Raw genomic sequence first — 19,558 nt, 5'->3', positions numbered from 1 at the left:
TACTTATTCCTTAAAATGCTATATTGACCAGCCATGAAAATAAAGCCAGGCCTTCGAGCTGGGTCCTTCATGCCATTGGATCCAAGGATTGATTATTGCTGGGCAGCAAGCCTGAGAACAGTTGGACATCTCATGCCTCTGGGTTTGATTTCACTTTGGTTTGCTTTTAATGGGAATTTGAATCATAGGGGAAGTTCTAAGCATATTGATTCTAGGCAATTCCTGCCCTTAGAGCTATGGAGGGCAGTTGTCCAAATGGAAGCAAGAGGTCAAAATGAATGGTGGAAAGTGATGTTAATGCAATGTTACAGGCTACAGAGAAATTTATGGCCCATGATTTTGGAGGAGGGAACATATTTGTAGGGACAAAGGAATAAGCTAATTGCTCCTAATGTCTCGGTGACTCAACACCATGGATGGGGGGGCTCTGTTCCTTGTAGTCACTCAGGGATCCAGGCCCTGTCCAGGATGGTGGCTTCACCATCCTCTGGGGCCTTGGCGTCCTCCATGCACATGGCCCTCAGTTTAGGGAAAAGAAAGGAGTGTTGTGAATTAGGTTTTGCCAGTCAGGCTTCTGATACATGTATATCACTTCTCACCACACTCCATTGACCTGATTGCATTCCTATAGCCCCACCCAATTGCACACAAGACTTTGAAATGCGGTGTAGCTGGGTGTTGGGGTGGGGGTGAGGTAGAGAGGAGGAAAGTGGGTTTAAGGACCACACACCATTGTGTATATTACTGAATAGCTGCCTTTAGCAAGTGTGACTTTTCCTAGTAAGAGCTTCAGCTTCTGAGTGTCCAACTGAAGTTTTTACTTACATCCTTTCAATATTGAAATGTTTGCCACTCACAGAGCATCGTAGGCTTTGGTGAAGTAAGAGTCTAGTCTTGCCTTCAGAGAACTTGCATTATAAATAAATATAAAGGCAATCCCCGCCCCCGCCCCCACCCCCGCCAAATCTCACATTTTGCATTGTACTTCACATGGCCTCAACTCGTAGGTAAAAGCAGTTATATTCTTGCTGGTACAGAGGCTTGGAATGTGTGTCCTAGGGGCAGAAAAGTAAAAAAAAAGATGACATTCAGTGAAATGATGATCAGTGACCATGGGCAACTCCTTCTGAATCCTAGACTGTTCACAAATCATTCTAAGAAACTAAAAGGCAGGCATTAAAAGGAGAACTTTTTGCCCTGGCTACCAGGGTACTCAGTCTTTAATGCTCACATTCAATAATTATATTAACTCTATAGGTTGGTATTTATTTTTTTTAAAAAGATGTTTTATATTTATTTGAGAAAGAGAGTGAGCAAGAGGAAAAGCATGAACAGGGGAAGGGGCAGAGAAAGAGAGAGAAGCAGACTCCCCACTGAGCAGGGAGCCTAATGCATGACTAGATCCCAGGAGTCTGAGATCACAACCTGAGCCGAAGGCAGACACTTCACTTACTGAGCCACGCGGGTGCCCCTGGTTGGTATTTCTTACAACTACTTCTTCCTTCATGTTTTTTCAATTTACTTTGTAATTACTTCATGGCATTTGCCTTTTCTTGTAGGAATAAAGAGGGAAAAAAAGAAATAAAGAGGTAAAAGGTCTTTTTTTCTTGTTTTATTTAATGCTGAGTTTGAAGATTAATATTTGTGAAAGAGATTTTTGGTATGTATTGTGGCTTCTGTGCAGTTGATTTTACATGGTGTAGTTTTGGAGAAGAACCTCATGTTGAAGAAAGTCTCAACTCTCTAAACCAAAGGGGTGTATCGCTACTCTGAGGGCAGCTAGAGCTTCTGTGACTAGCCCATAGCTGTTGGTCAGAATGGAGAAAGCCCTTTCAAGTTCCTTTTCTCTGTAGCTTTATGTTGAATATTTATGGGTCAGATCATTTGTTTTTATTATTTCCTCTACTCCAGAGTTTCTCAACCTCTTTGGGAGCCAGGGAATTCTTTCTGGTCAGTTGCTGTCCTGTGCACTGAAGGATGGTTAGTGGCATATCTGACCTTTACCTGCTAGATGCCAGTAGCACCGCACCCTCCTCTACTTGCAATGATAAAAAAAAATATTCCTCCAGACATTGCCACATGTCCTCTGGGGGAAGCATTGCCCTCAGTTGAGAACCATTGCTTTAGTCTGAAAATATTTATGATCTTGCATAGATACCCTCACATCCCCTCAGGATCCCAGTCTTTAATTCAATGTATTTTGCCATTTCTCATAGAGATGGCAGTTGGAGACAGAGGTTAGGGGTGGCAGGGAACAAAGTTCTAAGATTGCCTGCATTTCTACTCCCATGGGGCAGAGGATGAGGCAATATGGAAGAAACATCACGTGTGTATGTCCAGAACTGGGAATTAAAAAAAGGCCTTCTCAATACTCATGAACCTGTAAAAAGCTGACTCCATTTCTAGGGTATTGTCAAAAGTTTGGAAGAAGATGAGCTCTAGAATCTGAAGCCCTAAAGCAGTACCTCTCAAACTTTCATATGCCCATTAATCACTAGGACCCTTGTTGAACTGCACATGCTGAGTTGGTAGGTCTGGATGGGGGTCCAAGATTCTGCATTTCTAACTGGCTCTCAAGTTGACACTAACACTGCTGGTCCCCTACCACACTTTGAGTAGAGGGTATGTGGTCCCGGAGAAGTGGAGCTGGCTGATTGATTCAATTTTCTGGCTCTGTAGAGGGAATGGTTCTGTTCCAGATTGTCATTGGCCCAGTAACTAAGAAGGTAATCTGCAATTTTTAAACATTCCTTCCTTCTTTTTTAAAAATACCTTATTCATTTATTCGTGAGACACACACACACACACACACAGAGAGAGAGAGAAAGAGAGAGAGAGAGAGAGAGAGAGAGAGAGAGGCAGAGACACAGGCAGAGGGAGAAGCAGGCTCCATGCAGGGAGCCTGATGTGGGACTCGATTTCAGGTCTCCAGGATCACGCCCTGGGCTGAAGGTGGCACTTAACCGCTGAGCCACCCAGGCTGCCCACATTCCCTCTTTCTACCCCTCTTAAGAAACCACAGACCTAGGACGCCTGGGTGGCTCAGCAGTTGAGCGTCTGCCTCTGGCTCCAGGCATGATCCCAGGGTCCTGGGATCAAGTCCTGAATGGGGTTCCCTGCAGGAAGCCTGCTTCTCCCTCTGCCTGTCTCTGCCTCTCTCTGTGTGTCGCTCATGAATAAATAAATAGGATCTTAAAAAAAAAAAAAAGGAAAGAAAGCACAGCCCTAGGTTATAGCCTCCCCTACCCACTTTCGCACACTCACCCTAACCATTTGGGGCTCATAGGAAGTGAGGTGATCATGTGCTTCCTTTCGATCCCTGTATCTTTTTAGACCACCTCTGTGAGAGAGAGACAGAGACAGAGAAAGCACAAGTGAGGCAGGAGATTCTTTTCAGAGTGGGGAACTTAGGAAAAGCAGTTCAGACAGGATTTTGTGTGAGTGGCTATGTTAACCAAGCTGTGCTTTCAAATAATGCAGTGTTGATCTTGACAGCAAAAGAGTGTAGCTCTACTTCCAGGACCAGACACCACCGTGGTTCTTGTTCTGGCTCACTTCCTTGCTTTAGTGTCCTCCCCTGAGGAGGGAGATAATGATGACCCCTACCTCCTGGGGTGGCTCGGGAGAACAGAGCTAAAGCCTATGGCGTACACATACTGTGCTGAACAGGGCCTGCTCAGCAGAAGCATGAGTCAGTAAATCCCAGTTGCTAATGATACTGATGCTGTCTCTGTAATTATCAGAACCTGGGCTGTCAGATCTGTTTCTGCCTCTGGAGTATCTGTGCAGACCATGCTCCCACAGGTGACATCTGGCATTATGCTCAGTGTTTCCCAGTTTGAACTGGGCCAGTGTGTGAACTTTGAAACCACTCCTGCCAGAGACCCCAGTCCTTTTGAGAATGAAGAGACCCCCCCACACACACACCCTGCTTTTGAGAATGACTGGCCTAGAGCAATGATTGAATCTTGTATTAGATTTCCAGTCCTGGTAAATCCAAAAATGGCAGCACACCTTATCTACCTGCTTAATCTCTGGCCCCTGCAACCACTGCTGCCCATAATCATTTCACTTGGAAGTGGGGAGAAGGGCCATCCTGTGAGCATCAGGCTGCTGAAAGAAGAGTCCCAGTTTCAGGAAATCAATATTTTTTTTACTATTCATGCCTCCATTTCCTGAGGGATAGTCGCAGTCCCATGGCAATCAGTGGTAGGATTCTTTTGAATCCACATTCCCTAACCCAACTTGCTTTTCATTCTCTGTAATGTATGCTCTTACCTGTGTTACCCTTTGCCCAGCAGGGACTTCGGCTTCCATACTTAAAGGTTCTCCTATCATGGGAAACACGATATTTGTTGGTATCCATATTCTATGCTCACAGTATCCCTTTTGGCGGGTTAAAGGATATCCGAAGTCCATGAGAAGGCAGAGGAACTGCCTCTTTTGGTCTCCAGGAAGAAGTGGACTGACTTTTCCTAACAGCACTTGGACTGGGGCAGCAGCCTGGAACCTTTGTCTGCCATCGCCTTCTTTCAGCCTCTACCAGTGGCCTCCAGGGACCACTTTCTGAAGCCTGCCACTAACACTTTTCCAAACACAACAAAACGCTGTGTTGGGGGATATGTTTTCTCAATTAATCCTTAAGTCCTGAATGCCTCTTTTCTTCCTTGAGTATGTAATGTGGTAACAATGGGTTCTTTCTCTAGCCTCCTGACAGATCCTGCCTCCCACCCCACGGCTTCTCGTCCAGTCATCTTAGACCAGCCTCTCCGAAATATTCATCTCACCAAATAACTTCATTGCTGAAATCATTTCACTGGCTTCCCCTCCTCTGCAGGAAAAATCCAAACTCCTGGGCTGGACTTCTTTCCTCCCTACAGCCTGATGTCACTGGGCCGCTGTTGTTGCGAGTGCCAAACTGTATGGTTCAAGTTAACAATGTTTTATGGGGGATGTTTTCTCTTGTTTTACAGGGCTGGCTAATGAGACAAAGAAAAGAAGGGAAAGGAGAAAGAAAAGGTTCAGGAAATGCCCACAGCTACCTAGGGATAGAAACACGTTAGGTCTTAGCAGAAGCTCGAGTGATTAAGGGTGGAAACAGGGTCCTGAATTCAGTAGTGTCTAGTGTCCACGAGATGGCAGATATCCAGATCCTCAAGGTATCTAGTTAGGAGTCATATTCCTAATATCCAGGGATGTTCATAGCTATCACATCAATGGGAAAAAAAGTGCAGTGGTTTAGTAAAATTAGTCAGGGGAAATGCAGGATTTTAGTTAAACAGGACTATTTACTATGGGACTTTGGATATCCGTTAACCCGCCGAAAGGGATATTGTGAGCATAGAACATGGATCTTTTCCCAACTTTAGTTGAAGCACAGCATTTTGTTTGAACAAGGCATCTTGTGGACTAGGAGTGCTCTGCCTAGCGGACTTGGGAAATGCTGGTGTAGGCAATACAAAGGAATGCTTGACTACACTCCCCACTGTCTCAGCCAGATGCCTTGCATTGTTTCTGTAAATGCTGCTTGAGGGTAGTGACTAATTTGTCCATTTCAAAGGGTCGTTGACCTTCAAAAAAAAAAAAAGGCCAAGTTCCCAAAGGATTAGAACTGAGTAATAGAACTCATTCTTTATTTAGGGGAGAAGGGGAATGACAGTGAGTGACACATGTTACTACAAAACCTGTCTATTAACAATCAGGTGTTATGCAGAATACTTGATTTCGCATTCCCATTTCAACTACAAATGCATTTGTTATTACACCATTGGGTAATTAGGAAATTTTAAAAACCCATTGTGTAGTAGTTTAGGAATGAGAGAATTGGTGCCACTGCAGAAGGGGATTCTTATTGTTGGGCTGCATAATCCAAGTTCGGATGGAGACTTGGGATTCTGAACTTGGCCCATGAAAACAGAAGGATTTGTTTTATCTTTTCCCCAGCTGTTGGACTGGATTTTAGTGGGCTTCCCTAGCCCTCACGTTTTGTAGCTCCGGGTAAAATTAAGTTTGAGTCCTTGCTTTGGCACTAAATTAACAGAGCCCTCTTGGCAACTCTGGCCTCACCTGCACCTGTCAAGAGAGGGAGGCCATTTCCAGTTTCCTCTTGGAGATATACACAGGAAACTCTAGAAGGCTTATGTGACCAGAGTGGAATGGTCCATGAGCTGAATAATGGAGCTGATGATAAAGCTATTGAATAAAGTGGAAGAAGACATTTTGACAGAACGGAACATAGAGGTTCCCTCTAAAGACTGGATTATGGGAAGTTTTCGCCAGTGCACAGAAAGCTGAAAATGAGCATGAGGGATCCTGGAACCCTAGAACATGGACTGAATTGCCAGCAAAATCCCCATGGTGCTAAGGTGAAACCCACAAGCTCTTCACTTTATATTAAACGAGTGGAGGCAACTCTTTGGGTTCATGGAACATTTTGAGAAGCTGGACCCTCTTCTCAGAAGAATGCACCTACCCTCAGGCACTCAAAATTCTGTAACTCACTTCAGAATCCCTTTCAAGAGTCATGCTTCTAGCACCCCAGCTCTCTGGAACTTCAGTGAAGAGCAACCTTGCCCCTGGTTGTGCACATAACTCTTCATGGAATTAATAATAAACTCTCAACGTTTGAGCTTGTATTACTATGTGAATGTTTCTTCCTCTGCTCCAGTGCTAGAGCCAGCAGAAGATGGAGAAGTCAAGACATAAGCCTTGCCTCCTTTACACTTATGGGTTCCTTAGAAAACAGTACACTTGTCATCAGGTGTTAGACTAGACAAACAGACCATTAGAGCTGCCACAGGAAATCAGAGCATGTGGGATGGACAGTGAGGGCTGGATAAAATATGAGTAAGCAAAGGATAGTCTGTGGGAGTGGTTGGGTCAAGCATGAGCCAAGGCAGAGTTGCCAAGGAGCACAGTGAGGCCAAGGACCCGCTGGTCTGAAGTGGAACATTCTTTAGCCAAGGGATGTCTCTTTGAGGTGTGCTTCATTACCCTGGCTGGGCCATGCCACGAAGGTGCTCCCCACCTAGAGCTTCAAGCCTTGGATGCTTGCCCACAGGCAGGCGACTGACACCACAAGGCTAGAATGGGCATCTGAAAGGCAGCAGGTCACAAACTGAGGGGACTATTTTGAGTTGGCAGAACCATCATGAGATGTAGTAAGCTCTGGATCCTGGACCACTGGAGCAGACTCAGTGATCATTCTCCTTCTACCTTCGGATGAAGTGCACTTGGTAAGCCGGAGATAATCATAATCAATGGGCTCTGTTGGGTATAGCTTCTTTGTTCCCAGAGCCTTTTCCAAAACTGGGATCTTGGGCATTCTCACCACATCCCCGTGAAGTAGAATCAAATGAAATGATGGTGCCTGACCGATACTTACTACCTGCTTGCAAACACAGAACATTCTTTAGAAACCGAAGCACAGAGATGCAGACTGACAGAGCAAATCGGTGGCACAACCCCATCCCCATCCCCAGATCTAGTGCTGGGGCTGCCAACAGCGCTTGTCTGCAGAGAGATGGTCTTTTCTCTGGCTCAGACTCTCTCCTCAAGCCATCCTTCCCGGCATCTGTCTGACAAGAGGGCATATCCAGGCAGGGTCAGCTACTGACTGCCAACAGCTGAAACATTAAGGGAAGTGGGATGAAAAACAGTCCACAGATGGGTTCCGGGTGAGGAGGGAAGAAGCAGGATTATACCAGGGTGTGAGCTTTCAGCACTTTCTTGCACTCTGCACTCCAGCTGGACGGGCAGATGACTGTTTTCTCTCACTCAGCACCTTCTTGCTTTGGGACAGAGTGTTGTGTCTGTCTGTGGAACTGCAGAGTGATCTGAACCTGCTGCAGGAATTTCCTGGCCCGGGTCCCCACCAGGGAGTTAGGCTGGGGTGCGAGTTGGGAGGCCACGAGTCTTGTGGAAGGTGTGGGCCTGAACACAGTCTGGAAGATTCCGAGCAGGAAAATACTCCCTTGCCATCAGCCCCCTCTTTCAGCTCAGCTGTCTGGCAGACCTACCCCATCTCCCAAGTGGGGGTACCCCGTGGCATGGCCACAGAACACCAGATAAAACTATGACTTGGGATTGACCACCCCACCCTACCTTACCTCCCACCCCTTTGTGGGTTCTCCTTTCCTTTTTCATCTACCTTTCCTTCTTTGCCTGCCTCCCTATCACCTTACACAGCACCTTCATTTTGCCCAGGCCTGCCCCACTCTGATACTCAGCCCCTGTGTCTGCATTTTAGGATGTTGAAGTTGTTTAGTTTAATTGGTAACAGTTTTATTGAGATATAATTCACATATCATTTACTCTTTTGAAGTGTGCCATTTATTTGGATTTAGTGCCATCACAAGATACTACCGCCATCACCACTGGCCACTTCCAGAATATTTTCCTCAACCTCAAAAGAAGCCTCATAGCCACTGGCAGTCACTCCAGCTCTCCTCCCCACAGGTCCTGGCATCTGCTGATCTACTGTCTGCCTCTATGGATTTGTCGATTCTGGACATTTCATACAAATAGAATCATAACATTATGTGACCTTTTGTGTCTGGCTTTCTTCCTTAGCCTAATGTTTTCAAGGTGGATCTAGGCTAACTGAATAATATTGCTACTATGTGGATATACCACCTTTTGTTTATCCTTTAATCCATTGATGGACACTTGGGCTGTTCTTACCTTTTGGCCATTATGAATCATGCCGCTCTGAAGATGCGTGTACCACATCTGTTTGAATCCCTGCTTTGACTTCTCTGGGTACATGCCCCACAGTGGAATTACTGGTTCATATGGTAACTCTGTATTTACCTTGGACGAACTGCCAGACTGTTTTCCAAAGCAGCTGTACCATTTTACATTTTTACACTCCCACCAGCAGTGGAGGAGGGTTCCAGTTTCTCTACATCCTCGCCAACACTTGGTGTTACTGACTTTTTTATTATAGCCATCCTAGGTGGGTACAAAGTGGTCCCACACTGTGGTTTTTTCTCCCCTACACCAATGCCCTGCTCTTTATTGGGGGACTCTTTTCCAGTCTTTGGGACTCACTAGTGTGAATTTATTAAACCTCTGGGAAAGGTAAAGCCCCTAACTAATGTTGGAACCTGGGGCTATGCCAGGCACTCTGGCAGAGCAGAAGAAGAGAGTTTAGGGACAGAGTGGACTTGCCACCTTTGGAAGCTCTAGTGTAGCAGGAACAGTCTGCCCTACCAGTCAGCTGAGAACAAAGGCATAAAAGGATTCTTGGTGAATGTGATGGCTCAGATGTGACTTTCTAGTCACCACTCAGAATCTGGCAATTTTTAAGTTCTACGGAGCAGTGGAATACAGTTGTTTCAGCGTGGTCTGCTAGAACAAAAATACCATAGATTGAGTGGCTTCAACAACAAATATTTATTTCTCACAGTTCTGGTGGCTGGGAAGTCCAAGATCAAAGTGTCAGCAAATATTGTGTCTGGTGAGACTCCACCTCTTGGCTTGCAGACAGCCACCTTCATGTGTTTCCTCACATGCTGAGAACAGAGATCATTTTCCCCCTGTCTCTTCTGATAAGGGTACTAATCCCATTCATGAGAGCTGTGCTGTCTTCACCTAATCACCTTCCAAAGGTTCCATCTCCCTTTTTTCTTTTTCACATTTTTATTTAAATTCGAGCTAGTTAACATACAGTGTAGTATTAGCTTCAGGTGTACGATATAGTGATTCAACACTTCCACGTGACACCTGGTTGCTCATCACAACAAGGGCCCCTTTTAATCCCCATCACAAATTCCCCCCATCCCCCCACCCACCTCCCCTCTGGTGATCATCAGTGTGTTCTCTAGAGTTGAGTCTGTTTCTTGGTTTGCTTCTCTCACTCTTTTTCCCCCCTATGCTCATTTGTTTTGTTTCTTAAATTCCACATAGGAGTGAGATCATATAGTATTGGTCTTTCTCTGACTAACTTATTTCATTTAGCATTGTATTTTCATGTTGTTGCAAATGGCAAGCTTTTGTTCATTTTTATAGCTGAGTTATATTCCGTTGTACACATGTACCATTTCTTCTTTTTTTAAATGATTTTATTTATTTATTCATGAGAGACACAGGGAGAGAGAGATAGAGAGAGTCAGAGACACAGGCAGAGTTTGGAGAAGCAGGCTCCATGCAGGGAGCCTAACGTGGGACTCCATCCTGGGTCTTCAGGATTAGGCCCTGGGCTGAAGGCAGCGCTAAACCGCTGAGCCACCTGGGCTGCCCCCACTTCTTCTTTATCCATTCATCAGTTGATGGACATGGGGGCTCTTTCCATAATTTAGCTATTGTGGGATCCCTGGGTGGCGCAGCGGTTTGGCGCCTGCCTTTGGCCCAGGGCGCGATCCTGGAGACCCGGGATCGGATCCCACGTCGGGCTCCCGGTGCATGGAGCCTGCTTCTCCCTCTGCCTATGTCTCTGCCTCTCTCTCTCTCTCTCTGTATGACTATCATAAATTAAAAAAAAAAAAAACATAATTTAGCTATTGTTGATAATGCTGTTAGAAACATCAGGGTGCATGTGTCCCTTTGAATCAGTATTTTTGTAGCCTTTGGGTAATACCTAGTAGTGCAATTGGTAGGGTAGTTCTATTTTTAACTTTTTGAGGAACTTCCATACAGTTTCCCAGAGTGACTGTACCAGTTTGTATTCCCACCAACAGCACATTCCCCTCTCTCCACATCTTTGCCAACACCTGTTGTTTCCTGTGTTGTTCATTTTAACCATTCTGACAGGTGTGAGGTGATTATCTGTTCATAGTTTTGATTTGTATTTCCCTGATAAATGATGTTGAGCATCTTTTCATGCATCTGTTATCCATCTATATGTCTTCTTTTTAAAAATTTTTATTTATTTATTTATTTATTTATTTATTTATTTATGAGAGAGAAAGCACATGAGCAGGGGGAGGGGCAGAGGGAGAGGGAGAAGCAGGCTCCCCGATGAGTAAGGAGCCCAATGTGGGGCTTGATCCCGGGACTCTTGGATCATGACCTGAGCCGAAGGCAGACACTTAACCAACTGAGCCACCCAGGCAACTCTGTCTTCTTTTTTTAAAAGATTTTATTTATTTATTTATTTATTTATTTATTTATTTATTTATTTATGAGAGAGATGGGGTGGGGAGAATGCAAGCAGGAAAAGGGGCAGAGGGAGAGAGAATCCCAAGCAGACTCTATGCTGAGAATGGAGCCTAATTGGGGGCTCAATCTAACGACCCTAACATCATGGTCTGAGTCGAAATCAAGAGTCACATGCTTAACTGACTGAGCCATGCAGGCACCCCAACCATCTGTAAGTCTTCTTTGGAAAAATGTCTATTCATGTCTTCCACAAAGGCCCCACCTCCTAATAGCATCTCATTGGAGATTAGTTTTTTAATATATGAATTCGTGGGGGAGAGAGGACACAAACTCAAGTGTACTGCAGGCACTATAAAGATTAGGCAGGCCCACATCTCTTCCCTCACCAGCCTACTTTCTACCTTCCAGAAGTTCTGTCATTTATAGCTAATAGTAACACAATGTTAGTAACAGCAGTTACTAAGCATTAATATGTACCCAGTAGTATGGCAAGCACATTATTATGCATCTCAAATTGTTGGTTCCTCACAACAGCCTATGAGGTGGGTCCTGTTATCTGCTCCATTTTTTGGGTGGGGGAACTGAGGCTCAGTAGTGTAAAGTGATTTGCTCAGCTAATAATGGTAACTAATTAATAGTGGAGCTGGAATTTGGACCCGAATGGGAAACTCCTCTCTCTTCTCAGTTGGACAGATCTTAGAGGCTGTATTTTCAGTAATCTCCTCCACATAAGCCCTAAATTCTGGAAAGTTCCACACCCCTTGCCTCTTGCTCTACAGCTTCATTATGGTTAAAGCATCAAAGGCCCCTGTAACAATTTAATTATCTAGAAAAATAACCTGTTTGCAAACATTGTCTTCCATTGGTACCTGGGTATGAATGGAGATGAATCCCAAGCCTCCCTACCAGGACCTCAGTGTGGTGGGCCAGAGAGTTCAGCTTTTATGGAGGAGGACAGTTTGGGAAAGATCTGGAAGTCTTAGGCACTGAAAGGAAGAAATCTAAATGGTAGGAATCCCTGATGTGGCTGCTGCACCCTTCTGAAGCAGTACCTTTGCTCTTAGTGAGCATCCCAAAGAAAAAAAGATGTGGGCTCATCTGAGCCCACATGGCCTCAGAGGCTGAGCACTGTTCCTTTTTGGAAGTGGGCTATAGGCGGCCACTGTTCAGGATACATTTATTCTGCAGGATTTTTTGCATCCTTGCTTTATGCAGCACCCAGCTGTCCCACTGCAGCTGCGCTCCTTGGAGGAGCCTAAGTGGTTTCCCAAGAGCACCCTCAGGCGTCCGCTTTCTTGCTGTCTGGCCAAGACCTAAAAGTGGCCGGAATTTGCATACTTTAAAACAGTTTGTTTTAGAAAGCAGAAAGCTTTAGAAAGCTCCCACTTTCTGCGGAGGTGTTGAATGGTGTCAGGAAGAAAGAACCATCTCACTGTGGTCGGACTGGGGATAGAGTTCTAACTAGGGTCTGTTCCATGAGTGGAGTAGAGCTGTGACCAGCTTTGTAGGATTGATTTTCTATTGTTGGAAAGGACCTGAAATAGTCACCTAGTCTAGCCTTTGGCCTTCAAGTAGAATTTTTTTCCTCCAACAGAAACTCTTCAAACTGAATTTTGAGAATTTTTTTCCAACCGAAACTCTTCATACAATTTTAGAATGAGAAATACAGTTAAGAATTGCCTTCTAGTGTCTAACCTAAAATTGTTCACGATGCAGGTGACATTTCTTCCCGTTGCCATAGTTCGGCAGTTTGCAGTAATCTGACCTCTCTTCCAACCTTAACCCATACGAGTTATCTAAACATGTTATTATTTAACATCTTTTAATGCCAGCCCCTCCAACAAGAGTAGGATTTTCCTTGAAATCAGGGACATGTCTTATTTACCTCTGTAGCTCTAACCTAGCATGGTGCCAACTATTATCAAGATACAGTCGAGGACCTGTTTGTTCTAGGTATAGTCAGAGACCCCCATAAGTAGAAGTTGAATGAAGAAGGGAAAAAAAAAGTAAAATAGTCTCTTAACTGTCTTTATTCCCAGAGTACCAAGGTACACATAAGCACAAAGCAAACAACATTTAATTTTTAAAGATTTTTTAAAAATCTATTCATTCACGAGAAACACAGAGAGGCAGAGACAGAGGCAGAGGGAGAAGCAGGCTCCCTGCAGCGAGCCTGATGTGGACTTGATCCCAGGACCCCGGGATCACACCCCTAGCCAAAGGCAGATGCTCAGCCACTGAGCCACCCTGGTGCCCCCAATGCCATTTAATTAATTGCCCAGTTATCCATGGAAACAAGGAAATCCTTCTATGTTTTTCAGGTTTAATAGCATTCCTCTGTGGGCCTTCTTTCTATACCATTTACTGTGCACTGTTGTTACATACCAGATACTTGGGGGCTTTTTCAAATAAATGATCTCTAAACCTCACAGCCATGGAAGGTAGATGACATAGTCACTTTGAAGATGAGGAAACCAAGATGCAAAGGGATTAAGTAGCCTTCCCAAGGTCACTGCTCAAAGAAAGGCCAAAACTGGGATTTGTACCTAATGTTCACAGACCTCAGAGACCAGGCTCAATTCTGTTTGTTTGCATCAATGTGAGACAGGGCTGAAAACACTGCCTATAAGCAGCTCCCTATCTCAGGACTTCGTTCCTTGACCCTTTGGCCTTTTCCTTCTCGGGTTTCTGAGATCTGGAGTCAAAATCTTTGGACTGTACAGTTGTGTGTGTGTGTGTGTGTGTGTGTGTGTGTGTGTGTGTATCTCATCATAATTAAATTACTCCAAGCCTTCTGTCTTCATCTCTAAATTCCCCTCTGCCACACCTCCAGCATGGTCTGCAGATGTGCTGGGATCACACCAACAGAATGACAGAGAACCAGACTGGAAACATTAGCACCAGGCTAAGCCATCAAGAGTAAAGTAGGAACCCAAGTAACAGTAGCAATGGGCAAGAGAAGGGAGGGACTTGGAGTCCAGGAGATTGGCAACTGATCCCTGGGAGCTCTGGAGAGGTTTGCATTTCTCTCATAAACACTGGGAGTTGATTGGTCTCCTGACATGCAAGCAGCCTTTCTGACTTGCCAAGAAGTGGCCCACCAAGAAAATAGAAATTTGAGGGTAGGGGGAGCAACCCTACCCTCAAAAGAGAAATCAGCAACCAGCATGAGGACATTGGGTTCTGGAGGGTGGGAAGGAGGCCAGTGCCAGGAGGGGAGAGAATGGTGTACCAAAGGAAGTGGATTGGACCACAGACTTCTTGGTAGGATTTGCCTGTTTCTCTGAAGAGAAAAAAAAGAAAGCAAACTTGTGGCAAAGTTATTCGTACTGAGATGTTCTTGACAATGTATAACCTCTCACAGAAATACTAGGATTATAAAACCTGATGGCAGAAAGGCAACCTTTTACCCCAAAGGAGTAGACTTGTAGGGATGGCATTTTAGGCACCAGTGAGATCAAAGAAAGAGATATTTAGGCTAGGAGAGCATTTTTCTGAGCCCCCCTCCAGAAGTCATGGTTCTGTTGCATATAAGACCATCCCTAATGTGGGGGAGGGCTGGAAGAACAGCTTCTTTTCTAGGCACAACTATAGTCTACACAGCTTCGTGCTTGTCGGCTACCCCATGATCCTCCTCAGAATAGCATTCCTCTGAGGGGCCCTGAGACCAGCTCTGCTTTGGACTATTTTTTTTCTGCCAGTTTCTGGCCAGGAACACTGAATGTGTTCCCAGGACTGTTGGTTTAGAAGCCCAGTCACCTTGGAAAATCTAGGAAGGAAGAGGGCAGAGAACCAGGTGGCCTTCTAAAGATGCAAGAGGAGATTTGAATCCCATGTCCCATTTTTTTATGCTACAACTACCCATTTTCATTTGATAAAACTGCAGATTACAAGTCACTTCTCCCACTTATTTATTTCTGAGACTGTGCACCCTTTACTTCACGTTATAAATTCGGAATGTAAGGACCCTGCTGTTCCACTGTACTATGAAGCTAGCATTTGCATCCATGCCCTAAATAAACTAATTTATTATGATGATGAGTTTTGATTTTTATGGTTTTTAACCATGAAGTTTGGGGGTGGCTTTTTCCCCATATATATATTTATTTACATATTAAGATAAATATATATATTTAAAATAAATGTATTTATAACATATAAATATAAGTAAATATATTTTTTAATTCTAGTATAAGTAACATACAGTGCTGTGTGAAGTTCAGATGTACAATATGGTGATTCAATACCTCCATACATCTCATTCTTAGAAAGAAAAATGGAGGCCAAGAGGGGTGAAGTGGCTTGTGCAATGTTATGGAGAGTACCCCAAGCTGGCATTTCTGACTCAGTGATCCTACCTCCCAGTTTAAAAAATATATTTTCTTTAGTAGAAATCGGTGTGCAACATCCTGCTTTGATATATATATATATATGACTACTACAGCCACGTTAATTAGCATCATCTCTTCACATAGTAACCATTTACCCTGTGGTGAGAACACTTGACATCTGCTCTCTGAGCAAATGTCCGGTATACAACCTAGTATGATTAATTACAGTCATCATGCTCTCTATCCATTAGATCCCAAGGCATAATTCATCTTACGGAACCTCAACTTTGTGCCCTTTCACCAACATCACCCCATTGCCCCCGCCCCTGAGCCCAGGTAACCACCGTTCTACTCAATGCTCCTATAGATTTGACGGGTTTTTACATTTCACAAAAAGTGAGGCCATACAAGTTTTTTTTTCTTTCTGTATCTGGCTCATTTCACTTAGCGTGTTCATCCATGTTGTTGCAAGTTGGGGAAATGTCTTTTTTTGGGTCAAATACTATTCCATTGTATATGTACGTGTGCCACAGTTGCTTTATCCGTTCGTTGACTGACAGGATGTTTCCATACCTTGGCTATTGTGAATAATGCTGTAAAGAGCATGGAATGCAAGTAACATGGGAGCCCAGATCTCTTCCAGGTACAGATTTCATTTCCTTTCCACACGCCAGTATTAACACCCACTCTGTAAAAAGAGCACAAATTGTGAGATGGGAAAACTCTATTTTTGAGTCGGCTTTCCTGTTAAATAGCTAGGTGTTGTGGGCGGAATCTTTTTGGATGTCAGTAGCCTCGTTTCCGTAATTCTCCCATCACTCCATTAAGGCTATTAAAAGAATGAAATAATAAGTGGAAAGATATTTAGATAAATTTGTCGTGTAAAACAAGCAGTAAGCATGCTTATAATCGTTTTTTTCTTTGATTCTCTTTTGTCTTTTTCTCTTTTGCTTCCTCCTCCATCTCCCGTTGAGCTGATTAATAGATTCAATGCTAGGCAACTCTGAAGACCCTTGCAAGAAAGACTCTCAAGGAAAAAAAAAAAAACCTCACCCTGCAGTTGCTTCCCCATTGACCCTTTAGCAGCAGACTCAATTTGAAAGAAAATCAATCCACATTATTTTGAAGCAAAATAATTCCAACCTTCTTTTTCCTTTTTTGGCATTCCAAAGATCTGTCAACTCCTGTAAGAGTCATGGTAGATATTCTTTTGTAGGTCATCCCAGTTTTCTTTCACCACAAAATACTGAGATTTGATATAATTAGAGCCCAGGGGGGTGAAGGGGCTGGCCTCTGTCCTTTCTCCAGTGAGTTTCACTCCTGTCTACCAGCTGCAGCTATCTGGTTGCGTGTATTTGTGGGCAGGAGCAGGGGCTTAGGGTCAAATGGTATGAGTTAAACATTCTCTAGGAGCTAAGGTTTCTTCTTTCTTTTTTCTTTTTTGAAAGATTTATTTTACAGGGAGCATGTAAGCAGGGGGAGGGGCGGGGGGAGGGAGAGAGAATCTCAGACTCCTGCTGAGTGTGGAACCTTAGTTGGGGCTCAATCCCTGGATCTTGAGATCATAACCTGAGCCAAAATGAAAAGAGTTGGATGCTTAAGCAACAGAGCCATCCAGGTGTCCCTAAGGCTTCTTCTTGTTAAGGTACTACTTTTGTATCCTGTACAGAGTCGTTAATAAGTAGTGAGTTACTCAGAAATTGCAGCCAGATCAATTTATAAAGCAAAGTGTAGAGTTCAGTTAGTTATGCAAATTGCTGAAGCCAAAGTAAGTGTAATAGCAGTTTTCTGGTTAATGTAGGCCAAAACATTGTAGAGAGACAACATAGCCTTCCTGTTCCATTGGTTTTGGTTTTAAAATTAAATGGTCCCTTCCTTGTTACAGGTTTGATGTGATTGACACCGCCCTTGGTGTAGTGGTAAGGTTGGAAGATTCTAAAATCAGTCCGACATCAGTTCAAATTTTGGTGCTACCACTTGCAAATTGTGTGACCTGGAGCAAGTCAGTTAATTTCTTAAGCCTTACTTTCCCCGTCAGCAAAATGGGCATAATCATGTCCATTTTAGAATATTATTGGTAAAAGCCAATGTGAGCATGTATGGAAAAGCACTCACCACTGTGCCTTGCATATTAATTAGGGCTCAGTAAATGTTAGCTATTATTTTATTATTAATATTACTATTACCATTAGCCTTTATCATTTTCACCTACATCCTAAGGAAAATTTCTTTTTTTTTATGATTTTATTTATTTATTCATGAGAGACACACAGAGAGAGGCAGAGACATAGGCGAGGGAGAAGCAGGCTCCTTGCAGTGAGCCCAATATGGGATTTGATCCCCGGATCCTGGGATTACGTTGAGTCAAAGGCAGACGCTCAACCACTGAGCCACCCAGGAGTCCCTCTAAGAAGAATTTTATTCTGTTTTTTCAAAGGGTGAAAGATTTATTCGATCTGAAGGGATAACAGAGTATCATTCTGTTTTTTTAAACAGCTGTATTTATACTGAGGTATAATTAACCCATAAGATGAACTCATTTGCGTTATACTTTTGACTCATAGGAAGGAAGGGATGACAGTCTAATGTCTAAGCCTTCCCCTAGTGAAACACACAACTACCCTGATTTCTCTTCTTCCACTGTTCTACAGAGGGCACTTTCCAAGCCCTATTTAGATCTATTGTTAATTTGTACATCAGTGATGAGTTTAATCTGGGGGCTTGTTCATTGTTGGGTGTGTGTATGCACGAGTGCATGAGTATGTACACACAGGCACATACACCATGCATTTTAAGGAATCCCGGTAAAAAGAGTTCTTGAGACCATTCACTTAGAGCCAAGTCCCCAGGTGCATTGGTACATTGACTTTTTGCTACATGGCCACCCTGCACTAAATGCCACAGAGAAAAGAGACCTGTAAGGTAGAGTCCTGGTCCTTAAAAAGCAATACATCTGCATGTATACAGAGGTTGACAGAAAAAAGGTGGAGTTTAGGGTCATCACATACTACATCTGGGACTTCAGAGAAGTCAACCTCAAGTGAAAAATGAAGTTAAGCCTTACTTGATTGATAGGGTTGTTATGAGGCTCCCTGGTAATAATTTATATGAAATCTCTGTAAATTTTTGGCTAGGTGACTATAATTCACAAATGGGAGTTAAAGTAACATTCAGGTGCCGGTTTGTGCACTTTGGAAATGACATGTCTTTCAAGGTCCAGATTATGGGCTGGAGCTATGCGGGGATGCTTCCTAGAGGAAAAGGAACTTTTCCCAAGCCTTTAAAATCAGGACTGCAGTAGGTGGAAAAGAGTGGGAGGAGGGGGGTGATCTTGGTGGTGGTATTTAAAATAAGCAAAGACTCTCTGTCAACTATATATTAAAAAAAAAAAAAAAAAAAAGCAAGGACTCCAGAGGCCGGAATAAGCATACAAACACATGCCAAGTGATACAAAACATGGGAGGAGGTAAGGTTACCAAGGTAGTTGTAATAGATGATTCTTCTTCTGAAAGAACTCCCTCCTTCCAGCCAAGTTAACACGTTATTCGCCTGGTCTCTTAGCTCAGTGCGGGCAGGGGTCTTGTCCTTCTCCGATTTCTCTCTAGCGCCCATCACAGAACCTGGCACATAGTAAGCATTCAATAAACCCCCAACAAATGAAAGAATAGATGGATGGTCATGTCCCTTGCCATTCTTGTCTGGTTGCTTTCATATTATCTAAAGTCATCAGCCACTGAATCGGGGGTTATCTTGAACTCCCTCTATGTGGTATAGCCCCCTCTGCTGTTGGGATTTATGAAATTCTCTGCAGTGATGCCTATACTCGGTGTGGTTTTTCTCCGCTCTGTCCCAGAAGACTCCCTACCCCCAGCGAACAATAAGGTGACCAGCAAGTCCTGTGAATACAACGGGACTACTTACCAACATGGTGAGCTGTTCGTGGCTGAAGGGCTCTTTCAGAACCGGCAACCCAATCAGTGTACGCAGTGCAGCTGTTCGGTAAGACCCAGCGTCTTCTCATTCCTGCTGGCCCCTACCCCAATACCAGAGCTTCTCCAGTGCTTACACCTTTGCTTTGAGCCTACACAGTGAGTTGTTTGAAAGGAAGACAAATTGCATTTATTTTT

The 19,558-nt window shown here is 43.9% G+C and overlaps 1 protein-coding gene across 1 annotated transcript in view; it reads left to right on the top strand.

Annotated features, from left to right (window-relative positions):
- CHRDL1 (chordin like 1) overlaps window positions 1–19,558 on the top strand; it is a 124,686-nt gene that overhangs the window by 65,042 nt on the left and 40,086 nt on the right. Inside the window, 1 exon segment of the mRNA XM_041741286.1 lies at window positions 19,288–19,430. Coding sequence (XP_041597220.1) covers window positions 19,288–19,430 — 143 coding nt within the window.

Source organism: Vulpes lagopus, chromosome X (assembly GCF_018345385.1).
Source record: "Vulpes lagopus strain Blue_001 chromosome X, ASM1834538v1, whole genome shotgun sequence".
NCBI classification, from domain to species: Eukaryota; Metazoa; Chordata; class Mammalia; order Carnivora; family Canidae; genus Vulpes; species Vulpes lagopus.
This window is presented reverse-complemented; position numbering and strand designations above follow the sequence as displayed.